Source organism: Magallana gigas, chromosome 5 (assembly GCF_963853765.1).
Source record: "Magallana gigas chromosome 5, xbMagGiga1.1, whole genome shotgun sequence".
NCBI classification, from domain to species: Eukaryota; Metazoa; Mollusca; class Bivalvia; order Ostreida; family Ostreidae; genus Magallana; species Magallana gigas.
In genome coordinates, this window is record NC_088857.1 from 41,981,280 (window position 1) to 42,000,826 (window position 19,547).

A 19,547-nucleotide genomic window follows, 5' to 3' on the forward strand; every position below is an offset into this window, starting at 1 on the left:
CGCCGTGTTGACAAAACATGTTGGTTTTAAAATCAAGTAATTAAAATACCTTTTCATCAAATGGAATGAAACTTCGTATATCAATAATAATAAGTGTTGTTGCATAGCTTAATCTGTTAGATATGACTTTTAGGAAAAATTTATGATATACAGCCCAATTGTCTTCGTATTTTTTGATTGACCCTCATATACGCTACATGTATTTCTCAGATATATGGATAATTAAAGATGAAGCAGCTATAAAACAAGCTATCAGCGCGCTTCTGTTTGTGAAAACTTTGCAGGAAAGACCCTTTTTTGAAATAGGATAGTTATGATTGAACAATTATTCAAAAGTACACATAAAATTGGTTTAGACATGCAGTTTGAACGTTTTATTGAATCTAACTTAGAACGCGTGGTGACGTTAACTTTTGCATATTGTTTGAATAAAAAAAGTCGCCACACACAAGAGTCGAAGAAAATATCTTTTTAATACAGTCATGTGACTGCCAATAAACCAGGAATCGGGATTTGAAGGTAAACAGTGTACCCCTACCATAAATAGTGATGCATATCTTTAATGTGGTTATTCTATCTTGAATAAAAAAAGGATTCTTTCGGGGTTCATATATCAAAGATTAAGTAATAAGGCTACAATTTCAATTTTTTTTTTTATGTACAGGTACCATATTTCACATCATCCTTTACCATGTACATACACCTCAACATCGCGACTAGGTTTAAGATATGGTGATAAATCAAGGAATATGGGGTTTTAAAAATACTTTTGTTAAATTATTTTTAAAAAGTATTTTACAATTTTACGGTAGTAAGACAAAAAATTAATAATTTTAATTCAGTCGCTGTTAATAAAAAAGATAATTATTGCAGAAAAAGAACCGAAGCAGTTGAACAAAGAAGCCATTTTTGGCATTTCAGCAAAAATTATCAATACGCAAATCAAAGTAATTTACAAAACAAAAATGTATAGTTTTTTCCTTTAAAAAGGTTGTTTTATGGATTAGGGTTATATACTGCGTCAACCTAACTTTAATTTTGGTCTAGTGGCTATGAATACCAAAGTAATGGAATTTTCACTGAGGTTTATTATTATAATTTTAAAGTAAACTGTCTATTATTATCTATCTTCATTACAGCAGTTTATTACATAAAACAGAAGCTCCAGCGGCCTAGAAACAGTAAACTAATGAAAAACGAGAACAGAGCACCTTAGTTCAAAGTATGCAGCAGAACAGATGCATTTGGAAAACAAAAGGACAAGCGGGTAGAAACGAACATCATAGAAATCATGTGCACTATTTTACTGGTAAAATGTGCAAAAACATATGCGGTAAAGATAAAACAACTATGAGCTATTTTAAATGTTTTATATCAAGATATTTATATAATCACATACAGGAAATTCAAATGTGTCAAAAAAATAAATATTACGAATATTAAGAAGAGAACTTTCCCCAGTTTTATATACAATTCTAGAAAGAGGGAAAGACGACAAGAGTCTATCAGTATAACACATTAAGATTGCTTAAATTAAAATGTATAATCACATTGGACGCGTCAAAGGGACAGGAGACGAAGATAAATAATAAATAGTTATAAATAAATAGTTTTCTGATATTACTTTTGATCATTGACAGTATTATTTTACCAACATAGACCTTTTCTACTTAAAAGTTCGATACGAACAAGGCCCTATGGTCATAGGGCTAAGTTACGATGTAAACATGCTACTATTAAAATTGTAGTCCTGATTGATCGTGTTTTCCTGATCAGTGAAACCAACTTCATTCGTGTACATTGTACGTACATATACATCGCAAGCCGACTGATAACGAAATTCCTAAACTGCTGTGATGTTATGATTTAGATGACAACGATGATGATGAAAGAGCGGTTGTTTTATTGTAGTATCAATTTAACGTCCCACTTTTAAAGTGTCGCTTCACTTTGAGAATTACAGACCGACCACACGCACTATCGGAAATGGAGGATGGCTCGTCTAATGGCAAATATTTAGAGACGTTTACAGAGCAGTTTGCCATGCGTCATAATCTTCTGATGTCTTGGGTTGTACTCTTTGCAGGAGCAGATTCAGGTGGTGCTGTGACTTTTCTGGACCGGAACTACATCATTGGGAAGACCGGAACTCCACCTGGCTGCCTGACGGGTACGTTAACGTTTGGTGTCATTGCTGCAATGATTAGTTAATTGAATTTTAATGTAAATATGGAACTACTTGATATAATTCAAATATTGAAATAAACAGAAAAAGATTAATCTTTAAGATAAAAAAATTCACTTACAAAATCTTTATATTGTTTATTTTTAAAACTGTGTATTATTCTAACTTTTAACACAAACTTTGCCACTGTGTATATTTTTTATTTCAATGAATTATTTTCAAGTAATGTTAGTAGACATAAAGCTACTGGCTATATCGCTACATAATTCAAAAACAGACACACAAAGCAAAACAAATGTGCAGAGACAATGAGGGTGAAGCTCTGTCTAAAACATAGCTGGCAGGGTGCAGGGGGAAATAGAATATATTGACAGGAATAAACTGCCGTAATCTGAACTCCCGGGAGGGGTTTACCTTGCTCCCTTAGTCAAAAACTGGAAAAATAAAATCATGGATAGATACCGTGAAAATAAAAATAAAAAAATCAAACTTAAACTGTTTAGCAAAATTCAGTCCGAATTTTAATAAACCGTTTTGAGTATTTTCAATTTTAAATTAAATATCATGGTTTTTTTTCACTTTCAAATAACTAAGTGTATTTTTTAATTAAACAATATTTTCATCGAGTTGAAAACAACAGTGTGTTACATTAAAACATGTATGTAAGTTTTGTGAGTGAAGCTGCTAAATTTTCCGATGTGTTAAGGTCAGTCTTAGTATTCCGGCGGGTATCTACATACCAGTGTTGCTGCATCAGGATAAACCGTTAACGTTTGACTGTTAACAATCATAAATACGTACAAAAACTTGTCACGATATTTAAACAAATAGTGATTTTGAAATCGATCCATATAACTGCTCAAAAGAATTTTTCCCTTTTCATCTTTTTTTCTTTCTTTTTTTTTTTACTTTTCTCTATTGATAAATTATAAATGTTATTTACCTATATCCTGCATACGGCGATTTAATTGTAAATTGAAATTTGATCTATCTAATGGTCTGTGTTGATGAGTGATAACCCTGGCGTTGGTACTTGATAAACCTCCTCCGACCATTTCCGGAATACTAGAGACGATGCCCCTCGCTCTTCCGGGCAGCTGTACTCCCCTATGGCGTAGGTTTAGCCCCCATCGCAGATCTGATGGCGAGGTTTGGGGAACAGTTCTAACGTGGGCCATTTGTAACATGGACAGCTCAGGATGCACGGCTATCCCTCCGGGAAAAATATTCCGTTTTTGTCCGGAGAGACTTGGCTGTCCCACACTGTTTCCTACACTGTCCATTATGACTGGTAATGATGATGATGATGAGAGATGTGTTGTAGATGGGGGCAAAGTTGTTGAGAAAACACCAGTAGGTAACCTATCAGTTACAGGAACCCCCGTTACCGCAATAACTGGAACATCAGCGGGGTGGTGTATACTAGGATCCGTTACGACATGAGTGTTTGGATCGGTTACCAGGACCACACTTGGCTCAGTGACAGGGACTAGGCTTGGGCCACCAGTAGTGACGGTAGTGACACTAGGGCCAGTGACGTCAGTAACGTAGGCTGCAGTAGGATCGGTAACGGGGACAGGATTTGGGTCAGTCACGGGTACTGGGTGTGGGTCAGTCACGGGTGTGGCGCTAGGGTCTGTAACTACAGGAGGCGTAGGTTCTGTGGGAAGTACACTGGGTACCGCCCCGTTTTTGAATGTAACTATCGGTGATACAGTACTGGTGAACAGACTGTTAAATCTTGTCGTTAAAGGCATTCCTGGCGGTGATGTGCTTAATTGAACTGCAATGTGTGAAATAATTGCGAAAATCATAAAGATGAATGCATATACGAGGGATATTATTCTGCGATTGAGAGGCCATAGCAAGAGAATAGAATCTAGATATGAAAGATGAATATTACTAAACCGGATTAAAATATTATCACACATTTTAGCATGCAATGTGATAAACTAAAATAGAAGTAACAGGCAACAACGCGGTGAGTCGTTTTTGTATTTACAGCTACCAATTAAATTTGCATAGTTCCAAAAAAGTTTTGTGAAAAGTAAACGTGAACAATATTCTAATTACAATACTTATATGATTTTCAGGAAAAAAAACCCAAAACGATTTTATTTCAATCAGTGATGAATAGTAATGCCAAATTGACAGTTTATATAACAAATTTAAAAAAGGTTCCTTTACGTTTGAAATTCTTCTTAAGTCATAAGATATGTTTAAGAGGAGATAAAATACCACGACGTAACTCGTAACATGTATTTTTACATCCGATTACAAAATGTAATTGATTATATTTGAGTACATTGTTACAACACAACCTACCTGAACATTCTAAGGTAAAACTAGGTAAAAAAGTACAATAATTATAAAAAGGACCATCGTTAAATTTATGTCTAGGTGACAAATCGTAATTAGAAAAAATGGTACATGAAATTTAAATTTGGACAACTGACGCGAAAAAATGGTCTTAAAGTAGTTCACATATTTCAGATTCAAGTGTATATTGTAAATGTTGAATTTAAAATCGTAAAAAGTTGTTCGTACCTGCGGACATGTTGAGCTGTAACAGATTAAGCTGCTTTGTGAGGGTCTGTGCTGGTCCAAGTACGTTGCTGTTGACCACATCAATGGACGTTGGGATGCTCTGGCTAACTGTTGGCTGAGGTAAGCCAGTCGGATTCAGCTTTTGCTTTTTGAAGAAACCATGCAAGACCTCCTCGATTAGAGATCGCAGGGAGTCTACGTTCATGAACGCCACAGCTGATGTGGCGGTGGTCTGCGGTGCCTTGGCGCCTGGTTTGATGTTTTTCAGAATCCGGAGGTCCTTGGTGGTCTCTGCTGTCAGGGGATTTCGCTGGACTGGTTGTCTTTGATTCCCTTAAATATTTACAACGAGAGATTTATTTCACGACTTTCATTTTTATTTGAATTTTAAAAAAACTTTTAATAAAGTCTTGTCATGGACGAAACAAGTCAAACTGTCTTTTATAGAAATTGTGTTTTAAATTGCTGAATCTGCAGCTTTAATTTTAAGGATATTAATGCATACTAGTAATCATTACAACTGGGTGGAAATGCGAGGTTTTTTTAAGCAGGTTTCTAAAAGTTGCAACGAAAAGAACGTTCTTTACTTTGCTGTATACTGCTGATGTACAAATTAATAAAGAACCATTAGGAAAAAAGAAACTACGAGAAAATATTAGAAAATTATTAACCCGGAAGACTGGTGATGAACTAAATGTGCCCAACAAGGAGAAAAAAGAAAAGGGTCAGGTCAGAATATATGTAGCAGTAATAATATGTTTAGCTCATTTTTGTAGGAAGTGAACAACAATCGAACTGGTGTTTATCATTACATTTATAGACAATTAGACTCGCATGTTTTATGAATAATTCCTAAATACCCCCTTTTTGACAGAAAATGCAAAAAATTGACCGGCGATGAATATATCTGGACGTCTTTCGAGTGTCGTCCAGGACGGACTAGGTTTATGGCGGAGGAGTCGTTTGACAATGATTATACGGGTCAGCACACAAACGCTCCCCATAAATATTCACAGATCGTGACATTAACATTTTCCCCGGTAATTTTCATGTCTGACTAACTATACACGTACATATATATACGGATGATTTATATCAATGTCATTAGATATTCAAGCTGACGTGGGTTAATCAACTAATTAATCAATACTGTATAATTTCTTTCAAGCTAATACAAAACTTTGTTATCTATTATAAGGATACCGTGAATCAATATTGTAATTAAAGTGGTCCAGAAATAAGTTAAATACGTGTTTTCATGCTCTTACCTTTGAGTTCCATGTGAAGCAATTGCTTTCTCAAAGTATTTAATTGTTCTTCTCTTCTTTTTAAAAGTGCCAGTCGGTGCATTTGTAGAATTTGTTGTTGGCGCTGCATCTCTAACAGCTGCTGCGGGTTATTAAATGCCATAGCAGGGTTTTGAACATTGCTACTTGTTAGTATTTGTGTCTGGAATGCATTGTTAGGTGTTTGACTTGCAGACTGTGTCACATTTCGGATCAACTGCGGGACCTCAGCAGGGTTCTGTGGAATGTTCTCAACAACATGCAGCTGTGGATCATGGGCCAGAATTTGTGGAGACACTGTTGTGGATAAACTCTGCAAGTTTAGGCTTGGCAAAGTGGATGTCATCAGAATGGGTGGAATGTGAGAGCTGGCATGAACCCCCGGGATTGAATTACTTCCAAATGGATCCAGTCCGACTGAGTGTGATGTTACCATATTCAACAGTCCTGGTGCTTCGGTCGAAACAGTTGGGAGCATATCAACTGAAGAAACCTGACCTCCATTAACCGCTAATGTATCTACCGGGATGTTAGATTGAGGGGCTGACATTGAGTTAGTATTGAGAGGAATAGATATATCTATCATTTGTGGTTGGTTAGTAGCATTAGATACTAAATTGGCAGAGTTATTGGAAGCCCATGCCACATTGGCATTCCCCGCAGATTGGGTGAGGTTAATCAGACCAGAGGTGTTTACAAATATTGATGGAGTTCCAAACGAGGTATCTTGGTTCATTTGTGGTTCAACTGGGCTTTTAGTACCTTGTGTTCCTGGGAGTCCAAGAATATTCTGATTTTGAAATAGCTGGTTGCTGTTTGCATTCATAAGAATGTTCTGATTGATGGAATTTATGTCATTTGGATTTGTGAAATGTAACTGTGGAGGAAAGTTTCTGCCAAATGAATTGGCAGCCCTCTCCGACGACACTAAGGGGTTTATGTGCACAGATCCCTTTCCGTTGATAACTTGTGTTTTTAGTACGGGTGGCCCGGGTGGTAGGAGCCCTGTAAAAGTAATGTTGTCCACCACGACGGTTGTTCTTCCACCATTATCGATTATCATTGGTTCACCAATCGTAGGTTCACTTGCGAAAGAGCCTTGCTGAAATGCATTTCCACTATTTGGAAGATTTGTATTTTGCAGTGTTGGATCGAAACCACCAGCACCGGCTGCCGAACCTATTCCTCCAGGCGAGGTCTGGGATGTAAGCACTGGAGAATTAGCAAAATTCTGGTTAGAAGCAAGATTGTTAAATTGCTGAGGCGGCTGCATCATATTAAATCGAGTTTGCGCTATACCGTTTGCTTGCTGAGGTATATTTCTCAGAATTTGCATGCCATTAACATTTGAGCGCTGCATATTGTTAGCAAAAACATTTTGGTTACTGTTTATTAGAGTATTAGTGTTTGCTAATGAACCTGTGTCTTGTCCAAAGTTTCCAGCATTTGATTGAAATGTATTCCAGGGCATAGAATTGCTTGCGGGCATTGATCCTGATATAGCAGGGGGCTGTTGGTCAAACCGTTGAAGGGTAGGGGCTTGGGGGTTATTTGCATTCGGCTGAAATTGGTTGCTAGGAGGGAATCCAGTTTGTGGATTGGAGGGAAAACTAATTTGAGTGTTGGATGGAAAGCCTGATTGGTCGTTTGGCGGAAACCCAGTTTGGGGCATTCCTGGGAAACCTGATTGGTCGAATGCATTTATCCCTCTCTGTTGTTGAAATGGATCTGGTGGTGTTGGCTGCACATTTTGAGCCCCGTTCATCGTTCCACGGCCACCGCCAAACTGCGGAGACGCTGGTGTTCTTGTAGAGGCTGGTTTTGGGGGTACCACTGGAGATGATGACCCAACACCGATCCCAAGTCCGATGTTGATGTTTCCACCACCTGAATTTGACGATTTTGAACTTGAACTTGAATCGTCAGCTGGTCTGTTATTATTTCTATTATTGTTGTTGTTAACAGGGCCGGGACGGTTGAATCCGTTGAAGCCATTTCTTGAATTCATTCCTGGTTGTTGTATTTCGTTAAACATAGGATTAAAGCCTGCACCTGGTCCCATGTTGTTCATAAATCTTGATTGTTGATTATTCATTAACGCTGGGTTCATCATTCCTGGATTTGCAGCATTCGGGTTTTGGCCTTGGGGAGTGGCGCCCGTTGCAGGCGCATCTGGGCTTTGTACGTTGACCTCGATGTTGACGGTTCTTTGTTTAATGGTTTCGCCACCACCAGAGTCCGCCGAGTCGGCATTTGGTTGGGCGTTTGGTCCTCCCCCTTGTCCTGCGAAACCTCCAACGGTGGCAATCCGCCTCGACTGCTGGAATCCTAGAAGCAAAGCATTTGTTGGTATTTTGTACTTTAACTCGTATGTTTGAAACTTTGGAGAATTGTTTATTATGTTGATATATACCAATATGTCAAACACAATGCAAAAAGTGAAAGTTTTCAACATCAATGATAATCTGATTTTCAGATACCATTACCAGTCAGAGCATGCTTGCATGCAGATATATTTTGACACGAATAATACTCAGCGATACAGAATTTTGCATTCTTGCATGCTTATGATAACATTTAACATGTTGATTAATTTCATACTTCAATATCAAAAATAATAGATTTTATTTTTTTTCTATTTTGCAAGCATGAATTATGAACTAAGATACCATGATACATGTACATATGTTTGTATCTGAATGGACATCTCATGCATACAGTAAGTAAGTAATAGAACAGTGTTAGTTTACTGATGGCTAATTTTTCTTTTAGACTGAACCGGCGTTTGCTTGAGTTGTCGTTCTTGGCGCGCAAAATTTTTGCTATTTTGGATTGTTGTTTTTATGCAACGTACATGTATTTTTCATCTAGGAATTAATTCAAACTTTTAACTGCTGTTTATTTAAGAAAATCAGATACTGGGTTTGAAAAGTGTGCCTCAATATACAAATCAGTGCTGGTTTAACAACAATAACTGTATTCAGCTGGATATTGTTTTTTTCTCTATAACTTTTCTAACTTGGTGTGCATAAAGCATATGTGCATAGTATCTCACAAATTTGCCTAAAATTTTTTAAACAATCTACCTTATTTTCATCCTGAGTTTTCATTTTTTATGCAATTATATAACATATTGGCAAATTTACGATACGTCGTTTTTCTTATATATTGAAATAAAATTCATTTATGTGATGTGTTTCTTAGAAAACTATACCATTACTCTATAATATGTGTATTTTGACATTTTTTTCAATACTTAAAGAATTTACACCTTGCCATGCAACATGGTAATAATCATCTATGAAATGGACACCATTTTCCCTATATAGATACATGTATAAATATTTCAATTCACCAACATCATAATACAGGTTTGAACATTGTTTTAATCCACAATGCGACCACAAAAACCTGGCCTTACCTTGGTTTGGGGACCGGAGAACAACTATTGGAGGAGTTCTATTCCGGACTAAACAAAAACGGTACAAACTTTGATTCCCATTTTGTTCAGAATGTGTTGATAAAATATGTTGATCGAATACATTAGGCATCTATCTGATTTTTTTTACAAGATGTTCTAATTGGTAATAAAGTGCATTTGTATGGCAAAAATTGATTGCCCGAACGGTGTTCTTAGTTTTGGATAATGACAAATACATTCTCTTTCAAGGCAAAATGCATTATGCTTGTTTAAGCATCATATTTATTCTTCAAATCTCTTCAATCCGTTGCAGTCTTGATAAAGCAGATTCAGAGAGAAATCAATGTTACATTAATACGGTTTTGTGATGATTTGAGTACATTTCATTCAAGAATTACCTCTTGTTCCATTCCTTGATGGCAGAAGGTTGGCTCTCCTGGCAGCAGCCACAATTGTCCTGATGTTGAAGGGCAGTTCATTCACATTGACTCGGTTACCACTGTTGTCTGTCAAGATACACAATATTTTGTCAGAGGGCGCCATCTTGTTAACATTAGTAATCATTTATTTTTCAAAAGATGAAACATTGGAAACAAATTTCACCGATGTTAATGTTATTTTTAATGTGTTTTTTTTAATTTTGTCAAAAAAGGTCAAAATATCTTTTCACTAGAGGTGTAGAAAATATTCAATAGTCTTACTTTATAAAGGAATAATTCTGCAAACTAAAAGTTATGTGCAAGAGATAGCTTTTTAAAAAATAATGACAATTGGTATTGCAAAAATAAATCAGTCTTGATTACCGTACCGTGATAATATTCCATGTCCTACAATTGATGTTATTCTTATTTACATCATCAAAGTTTTACTAGGCCTCCTGTGGCAAATTAATCATTTTTGTCACGATGGCCATGAAATTATTTTTTTTTTTCATTATGATAATAAAATTATCTTTATCCAGAATATTTTTGGTTTTTGTGTGATAAAAGTCTGTCTTTTATGGTGATGAAGTTCGGTAGCCATATTATTAATCGTAAACACAGTTATCTAAAGCTACACCATGTGCCATCTCCAATGCTGTGAAATTACCTCCTCTGCCGTTTCGTAAGAACCGTTCCGCTCCTATAATAGAAATTCCAGTGTTATCAAAATAACATGCGGGTCAGTTTAGGGTTGTGGGTTATAATGTGTATATCTAGGCTATACTGTCCTAATATTGGAACTAAGCTAATTGACATGCTGTCATTGCAACTACGACTAATTTGTTTTAAAATTCTTTTTAAAGTGGGTTTTTTTCCAGCAAATATATTGTTAATTGCACAGGAATCTACGTCAGATTTAGCAAAGGGTACAACATGTATATATAAGTCCTCATAATAGATATCTATGCAGCATATGATTAATTAAATATTAAACAAGTTAGAATTGGCTAGTTGATTTACGTTGATTTACCAATATAATATATATACCGGTAATAAAACGCTACGTAAGAATGCGCAAACGATTTCAGAAAATTGCACCGATTAACACAGTTATAATATGTATCAAAAGGCTGCGAGATACATATGCATGTAAACATATAAGCGCTGCTCTATGATTATAGAAACTACTATTCGTTATATATCTATATTGTTCAAGCTATACAGTGTATGTCGTGTATAAGAGGGTTTGGCTTTGCGGGCCCAGATGATGTCCATGTCAAACTTACCCCTCATCAGTCGAAGCTGGGTCCTTCCATCTCTTCGGGGGATGAGAAACCCTGTAATCAAAGTTAGCTTTGTTAAGACATCTCTCTAATTCTTACTCATTATTAAAGAGGAAAACTATTGGCAAAAAAATATCATAACTAATTATAATAACGGTATACCAATAAGCCTTGGATTCCCACGCCCTCTTCTCGTACTTAACATATTCCTAAGGGATCTGACGGCGCCATCTTGGACCGGTGTTAGTATGACCCTATCTATATCTCTCTGTGAGAGGCCCGTGGCCCCCGTTCTGGGGTCTGTGAGGCCCCCACCCGCCGGATTCCCCGCTCTGCCGCCACTGAGAGGGCCCCTACCCATTTGGGGTGCTGCATTGTTACCATTTGGTATACCTGAGAGTGTCGTTCGTCTTCGCATTAACTGGTCTCTTGCTATAAAACAGAAGAATAGGGGTTAACGTTTATTCGACGGAAACATGGCTCAGAAAGCTGCGTGATCAACAAATGAACCATTAGATCTTCCTTATATTTTTTTTTATATGATTTGTTTAGCTATAAACTATCATAGATTTTAAAAATTCAAATATTTAAGCTTTGAAATTGAAATATTTTGCTATATCATATATCAGCAATCAAACCCTTTTAACGAAAATATTACGGATTATGTATCGGAAACTTACTTAGTGTTCTGTTCCGAGATAAATCTGAAATATAACGGAAACAAAGAAAATATTAGGGTTTTGTCTATATAAAACTAATAATATATCTTTGTTCGGCGAGTAACATATATTTAATGGTATGTATTCTAGTATGTAAGATAAAAAATACTCACGATTCGCTACTGTGTAATCTGCAATATAATTTTTGAAATTGAAGTTAATAAAGTGTTTCAGATGTTTAGCAATAAATACAGGAATTATAGGGGAAAATAAAAGGAATGGAGATATTGAAGCTTAAAGTTGTAGCCTCGTCAAGAAATCAGGAAAAGCTTGTATTTGATCTTTATGATAATGTATGTCTTTTAACGCACGCTTGGATCCGGCCTTGTATGGAGAAACACATGACGTTTATTATTCATCAGGAAAGTTCAAATGAACAAAGAGCAATAAGCCGAGATATGTTTATGACCATCAACTCCTACAACTTGCATCCAGAAGGCCAATATCCACCTAGTGCTTTATATACCTTTGGACAGGTAAGTACGGGAATGCCAGCTACCTTTCTTGCACAACTTATGTGTATTCCTCCTACATCTGGGGAACCTTCCCCGTATTCCTTTATCATTTTGGGAACCTTCCCTTCTGAATTGGTATTATAAAACGAGATTCTGACGGGCTTTGTAACAGAATAACAGAGAGATTTCAGCAATCCCTCAATATGAATGAAATCCAGACTGACCAATTAAAAAAAAATGGCATTGAAATGTCATAAAGTATTTCATTGCACATAATATCACCGCCTTTTTACGCATTCGTCTAGTTTACAGTCATTGCAGGACAACCGGCTCATATTTGTCAGACCCTCTGTTTCCATTCATCGTCCATTATCGTGTCACTGACCAAGCTTCGTGACTATAAGACCAAAAGTTACCCAGATGTGTGCGTGTTATTTGGGTCTTTAAGTATGGTCAACCCCAAAAAACCATCAAAGCCCGCCATAAGATTATGTCAGCAAACATCTTACCAGGATTGCGGTCTGGTTTTCCGTGTTGTATATTATCACTCAATAACTTTATTTGCTTTTTTCTTTCTACCGACATTGCTATCAATTCCAATACGCTGAATAAATAAGCGAAATTATCCTGTTATTTCCTTCTGAATGCTCCAAATAATTTATATATAAAAAGTAAATAATGCAATTTTAATTCTAACGATTAATGGTATTAGACGCAGCTTTGTTAAAAGATTCGCTGTCCTGTATTTTCTATTCATATACAACTTTAGTTTATAGAAACGTTAATTAGGCATCATGCAAAGAACGGGCAAAAAATAGATATTAAGATATAACTCTTACAAGATAAGCTTTCCAATACAATGTATTTTGTCACAAACCATCAATTCAGTTTTGTTTGACTTAAGTCCTATTATTAAAAATGTAAAGCAAAGTCTTTTCTCATATTTAAAAGCTTTATATAAATAAGAAAATGCGCTATACTTACCAAAACACAGAAGTAGTCCTAAAAGATATATCCAAAGTCCGGCCATTTTTGCGAAGTAATTAAGGAAAGTTCATCGGTTTTCAAAATTTTTTCAATTTTTATGAAGTAATAAAAATATTGACAGAAGCTCGGCTGCAGCCTACGCGTAACAATCTGTCTGTACCGGTTTCTTCATGACAACTAAAATGGACTAATCACAGGCATTAATCAGGCTTTGTAAGACAATGTGCCCCATTGATAACGGTATAGCAGATTCACTGTGGGTCGTGTGATATTGCAGCTATGCAGTGGTAGAAATTTCAGCCCTTGGACAGTTTTGACGGCGCGGTCGCACTGTCTATTGTGACGTTTATTGTGTCCGTAGGCCCCTATACATCGCCACCTATTGTCTTGAAGGCGTGTCGTCAGAACTCTTGTTAGCTGCAGTGCAGAAACACTTTTGTTTACATAATGACAATTTGTGTGTGTGTTTAATATCTGATTTTTGGGTGTGATTGTTTTCTGTGTTTTCTGGACAGGCCAACATGTGAATCAATGTTTAACAAGAGTACATTTCCGCGGAGACATAATGACGTATGGTAATGCCTGAAAATGATGCATCGCTTAGAACAAATCTAAGACAGGATAACCTTTGAACTATAAAGTTTTGATAGAAATATCCGGCTGAAATAGTTCAAAGGGTAACATAAACCATCAGTGTGTCAAGATGACAAAATTAAAAATATGATACCAAAAAAAAGTGGTATTTTTATAACTTCTAATTTGAATTTATCCTCTTAAGAAAAAAACCCTGAAGTTTTGTTTTCGGTATGAACTTCAAAAAATGTTCGTTTTTATCATTACACAGATACAATTATGAGGAAATCCGGAATAATTTGCTCCACTAATCCAGAGTAATGACTCGGCCTGTCCAGTACACGTACAATAGATGTCAATTTGTCACAAGATCGTGGTTTATTTACGCAATCCGTTGTGCGCGCTTACTTCTTCCTGGATTCCCGCTCCCAACTTATTCATCAAATAAAAATTGCACATTTATTCATTGTTTTACTTCCACTATAATCTGGTTTACTGGGGAAAATGTATTGTCTGCTGCAAATTTCAAGTTTTTTTTGTTTGAATTTTTTCAAACTCTTACTTTTTCTATTTACCGGTTCATGTTTTTTACTAAAAAAATTTATTGCACAAAAATGCTAAAATTACGGTCAAAACATTTTGTATAACTTGACAGAGGTTATACGAAATTGATTTGCAATGCGCACAAGAGTTAACCATAGTAAAAATTTGAACAAGTGAAAACAAATAAAAGAAAAATAATATGGTCAAGAAATACATTAAATAATGTAACACTGACTGATATCGTTTACATTTTTGTTGTATTAAAGAAAATTATTGAAATGATGAATTAAATACATTGCTTATCAAAGTTGTGCTGAGTTTTATGTTATATTAATTTAATTTCTTATCATTAATTGGTCAATATTACAAAAAGAATCAGACGATATTTGAATAAATCCCAATTCTAGTTTTGACTTCTGTTTTTTAAATAAAACTTTAAAACAATATTATTCAAAATATATTAAAATGTCACTAATAGATAACTATTGCACGTATCACAATTTTAAAAAATACAATTTACACAGAAATTCATACATTGCAAAAACCTGTTTGTAACGGTAGATTTAGGTAAAACGCTGTTGTAAAATTATCGTTAAATACATGTACAATTAGTATTATAAATGGAAATGTTGATAATCTTAATCTCTAGACTTGTTCATCTCCAGGACATAATCGAAAATACTTTATTGATCGCTATGAGTTGTTTCTAGATGATCGGTTTGGCGGGTTGGTTTAAAATGGCATCACATGACTATTCTAATGACAATTCAACATGGCGGTTGGGATTTATGTGACTTATGATGCAGCTGCTTTAACCATTAAGTTGTAGTTAGATAACTAATTGCTCTCTGGCATCTGAAGGTTTACGAGCGGCTCGCGGACATTAATCAAAATTTTGAAGGCATGATTTGTTGTTATAGGATGATGCCAAGGTTCAAAGCACCTGATTTTAATGAAGTCCATTGTTAGGTATTGTACTATTGGTATTTATAATGTGCATGTAGAATTTTTATATGGATAGGTACAATAAATTACCGCTATTATATATTTTGTTCATTCAAATCTCCATAAGGAGACTGAATGCATGGTCGGTTTATTCATCAGATGATAAAGTGTTTTAATTATCATTCTACATGCATTAAACTAAAGATCGACAATACCTATTTGAAAATGTAATCTAATTTAAATATTTTTTTATAAAGGACTCTTTTTTCCAGAATGTTTAAATGTATAAAATGGGAATGGACACTGTCCTTTGAATCGTACAAAGACATTAAAAATCAAATACAAAGCATATTCAAATACTAGTATAAATCACCAGTAGAAATTTATGTACACTCTATCTTATATACATGTAGTACAAATCTCTTTCTATTTGTTATATATATATATATATGGTTTGATTTGAACAAATTTTTATTGAACAAATATTCAGTTTGACTTGGGCACGAGTTTAGAATCCTTTATATAGATCTATTATACGTTATGATATGATTGATTGCTAGCTTTCTGATTGGCTGATATCCGTTTCCAACAATCTAGAAATGATTTAAAAACGTCACTTGTACGGGATCTACTTGGTGAATGTAATACATTGGATTTATTTCATCATTTTAGTCAGATGATATTTGGAATAATCTCGACTCCAGTTTTGACTTCTGATTTTTAAATAAAACTTTAAAACAATATCATTCAATGTATGATAAAATATCACTAATAAATAACTATTACATGTATCAAGATCCCAATTTTAAAAAATACAATTTACACAGAAATCATACATTGTGAAAAATTGCATGTAACGGTAGATTAGGTAATACTCTGTTGTAAAATAATCGTTAAACACATGTACAATTAGTATGATGAATGGAAATGTCGATAATCTTAATCTCTAGACTTGTTCATCTCCAGGACATAATCGAAAGTACATGTACACTATTGATCGCTATAAGTTGTTTGTAGATGATCGGTTTGGCGGTTTAGTTTAAAATGGCGTCAATGAAAAAAACCATTGATGATAATCCAACATGGCGGTTAGGATTTATGTGACTTATAACCATTATGTTGTAGTTAGATAACTAATTGGTTTCTGGCATCTGATTGGCTGATATCCGTTTCCAACAATCTAGAAATGATTTAACGTTATATTCACTTGTACGGGATCTACTAGGCGAATGTAACATTGGATTTATTTTATCATTCCAGTCATCCAATGAAATTTTGCGTTTCTCACTGTGTTCGGTTATGACTTTTACCTGACTTACAAAAACTTGAAACTACTTAAAGATGATGGAAGTTTTTCTCGTTTGATAACACTCAATTCTATAAGTCTGGAATCTATTTTTCACTGTATCATATGAGAAAACTATTGTTGCTGGGTTGTTTTTATATCAATACATTGAATAAGCTACTTTAAAACTGATTTACAATATTCACCTCGAGCATGTGACTCGATAAATATCACGGGCCCTGGAAGTTATTGTAAATATATTGCATGTGCATGTATAAAAAAGTAAGGGTAGGACACTCTTTTGGGGGCGAAATCGGGTTTGACGAAGTCTGGGCGTTCCTCAAACGAAATTTCGCGATAAATCGTTCAAGTATACTTTACTTACGACATATGTATACATTCGTTCCGCTCAAATGCTGTTACGTGGAAGAAAAAGGTGTTTTTATACATCCAAGTGCCTAAGAATTTCGCTAGACTGGTTTACATCCGGTTTAATCGCAGTGAATCGAAAAATAAGTTCTGATTGGTTAATAATAAAATAAATCTGCTCGTCAATAAGGTGGCGAAACTGATAACAATTTATGGTGAGTATGTATCAAATGTTTGAAAGGAGTTATGCATATAGATACTGGGTAGTTTGGCCTTTCAACAATGAAATGCGAGAATAATGAAGAAGATTGACAAATATCGATAAGAAATTAAAGAATTTATTTCATTATTGACCAATCAGAACTTACCTTTCAATTTACCTTTCGATTCACTGCGATTAAACCGGATGTAAACCAGTCTAGCGAAATTCTTAGGCACTTGGATGTATAAAAACACCTTTTTCTTCGACGTAACAGCAGGCCTGAGTTTTTTCTTGCAGTTGCATGGGTATCATAATACAGTTAAGGCCTTTATTGTTCAAAAAATGTTGACAAGTTTTAGACGGCAAAATCCTACGCAAGATATCAGAAGTTCCATTACATACTCAATGTTGAATAAAATATTGAGCGCTTTACCTAATTTGACAAAATCGTTCTATGAAAGTCACTTGTTTGGTGCTGCTTTTTCCCTAGCATTTTTTTGGTATGTTCAGAGTTGGGGAGATAACACTGACTCGGCACAGTTCTGTTGAGAAAATACTGCAGTTATCAGATACATACATTGATTCAAATACAATTCACTTGTTTTTAAGATATTCCAAGACTGATCAGTTTGGTAGTGGTACAACTATCACCATCACAAAATCCCCAGAATCAAATGTATGCTTTCAGTTTCTTAACTCTTACTTGCAGTGTAGGTCAAGCCAATTAGGCCCACTTTTTTGTCATATTAATGCCAAACCATTAACATCATTTTAATTTTCTAGCATTTTACAAAAGTGCCATAAGTTTTTACAGGTTGATACAAAAACATTCAAATCCCATTCCTTTAGAATAGGTGCTGCAACTCATTTGTATTTGGCAGGTATACCTGAAAGTCAAATACAGAATAGGGGAAGATGGCAATCTAATGCATACAAACGTTATCTTAGACCAGAATTAGTTTAATAAGGACAACAAATTGTGACAGAGGGTTACAACATTTACAATGTACAGTGTTCCTTATTTAAGTTTCAGAATACATTTGGATTGTTGGGTCTAGTAAAGAGGGCCAGAGAACATATCTTTCAAGATCCTGAATTCAATACAAACTTAAGAACAGACATGAGTATCATTTGGAAAGGTGTTTCAGACCTGCGGTGGTGTAACCTCTTGTCGGCAATCCAAGAATTGCAAGTTAAGTACCCAGTGCCAAATCTTCATTGTGAAGGAAATGACATAGCAGGTATTTCATTGTCAGGTCTGCAAAAGTTCATGAAATGTACCTTAATGTTGGAGGTATGCTATCTCAAACATCTCTGCAGAAATTTCGAGAAAACGCATTAACAGCTGTGCTTAATCATGGTGGGGCATCAATTAAATATCTAGAAATTTTAGTCTTTCACCCCACCTTAATTTTGCCTGATGGGGTGCATCTTACAAAATTAGCAATTTTCATTATTTAAGAACATTACAGAATGCGTTAAAACAGTTCATTCAAAATGGATCAAACAAATTCCCTTGTTTATTACCCTATAAATATATCATTTTCGCAAGTTGGTTTAACTTCTTTAATGGGTAATTTTTGTTTACTTGAGGTATAGTATCATGCATATTGATTTGTGGATTGGCATGGTCATTGAATTTATTGCAGATTGTGTATTTTTATTGTACAAGTGTGTACACACCAAGTCGTCAGACCTCTGATTTGGAGGGAAGTGGTTAGAGTTTATCGGAATCTGTCAGTTGCTATTATTGATAATATATACCCGGTAGTTGTCGAGTTGGCATTTTTTCATAGAGTGGGCAGGTTGTCCATTTGGAGTAGAGCGAATAAATTTAGTTGAGTTGGTAAAAAATTGGTTAGTCACATTGTTTTTGAGTTGGTATATTTCTCATCATGCTGGGATATTCTGAATTAGCAAGTATCCAATTTAAAGACAATTTTTAATTTTGCCGATTTGGCATGTCTCCGATTTGGAGGCAAATTTGAAAATTTCTGCAGGCATGGCATATAACATGTTAAGGAAGTGTAATTTTCTCCATTTATTTGAGGTATTCCTTTCAAAATACGGCCGCTCAGTTGGCGGTAGGATTTCTAGGAAATCCATTTGGCACAATTTTGACAGTAAAACATTTGCGGTCGGATAGTGTTATTTCCAGGTCCGACTGCACTTATATAAACCTTTTGTGCTATTTTACCATAAACACTTGTTTACTTAATATAAATATTGTTATCTAATAAAAGTCATGACATTTCTGCCATCCATGTGTTTAGTGCTCTATTTTGGTTACTTTTTGGATAAAGTAGAGCACATAGATGCTAAACC

The 19,547-nt window shown here is 35.1% G+C and overlaps 1 protein-coding gene across 10 annotated transcripts; it reads right to left on the reverse strand.

The window, feature by feature from the left end:
• Positions 1-1,356: 1,356 nt before the first annotated feature.
• LOC105333626 (mucin-2) lies at positions 1,357-13,641 on the reverse strand. Of its 10 annotated transcripts, XM_066085540.1 has the most exons (14): positions 13,303-13,640; positions 11,977-11,994; positions 11,825-11,848; positions 11,307-11,576; positions 11,148-11,198; positions 10,529-10,561; positions 9,838-9,945; positions 9,440-9,487; positions 6,001-8,346; positions 4,733-5,065; positions 3,129-3,968; positions 2,926-2,962; positions 2,600-2,619; positions 1,357-2,194 (listed from the first exon to the last, which is right to left on the reverse strand). In XM_066085540.1, the coding sequence occupies exons 1-12, from the start codon at positions 13,346-13,348 to the stop codon at positions 2,952-2,954; spliced, it is 4,128 nt and encodes a 1,375-aa protein (XP_065941612.1). In that variant the 5' UTR covers positions 13,349-13,640; the 3' UTR covers positions 1,357-2,194; positions 2,600-2,619; positions 2,926-2,951. The 10 variants fall into 10 exon arrangements, with proteins under 10 accessions (XP_065941612.1, XP_065941610.1, XP_065941611.1 ...); XM_066085538.1 differs by lacking the exon at positions 2,926-2,962; XM_066085539.1 differs by lacking the exon at positions 2,600-2,619.
• Between the last annotated feature and the right edge of the window lie 5,906 nt (positions 13,642-19,547).

Coding starts and splice junctions, on each gene's coding strand:
- LOC105333626 (XM_066085535.1), bottom strand. CDS start 13,348: ATGGCCGGACTTTGGATATATCTTTTAGGACTACTTCTGTGTTTTG. Junction 11,577..11,824: donor ATCTCGGAACAGAACACTAA/GTAAGTTTCCGA, acceptor TCTGTTTTATAG/CAAGAGACCAGTTAATGCGA. Junction 2,195..3,128: donor TCGCCGTATGCAGGATATAG/GTAAATAACATT, acceptor TAATCATTGCAG/CAATGACACCAAACGTTAAC.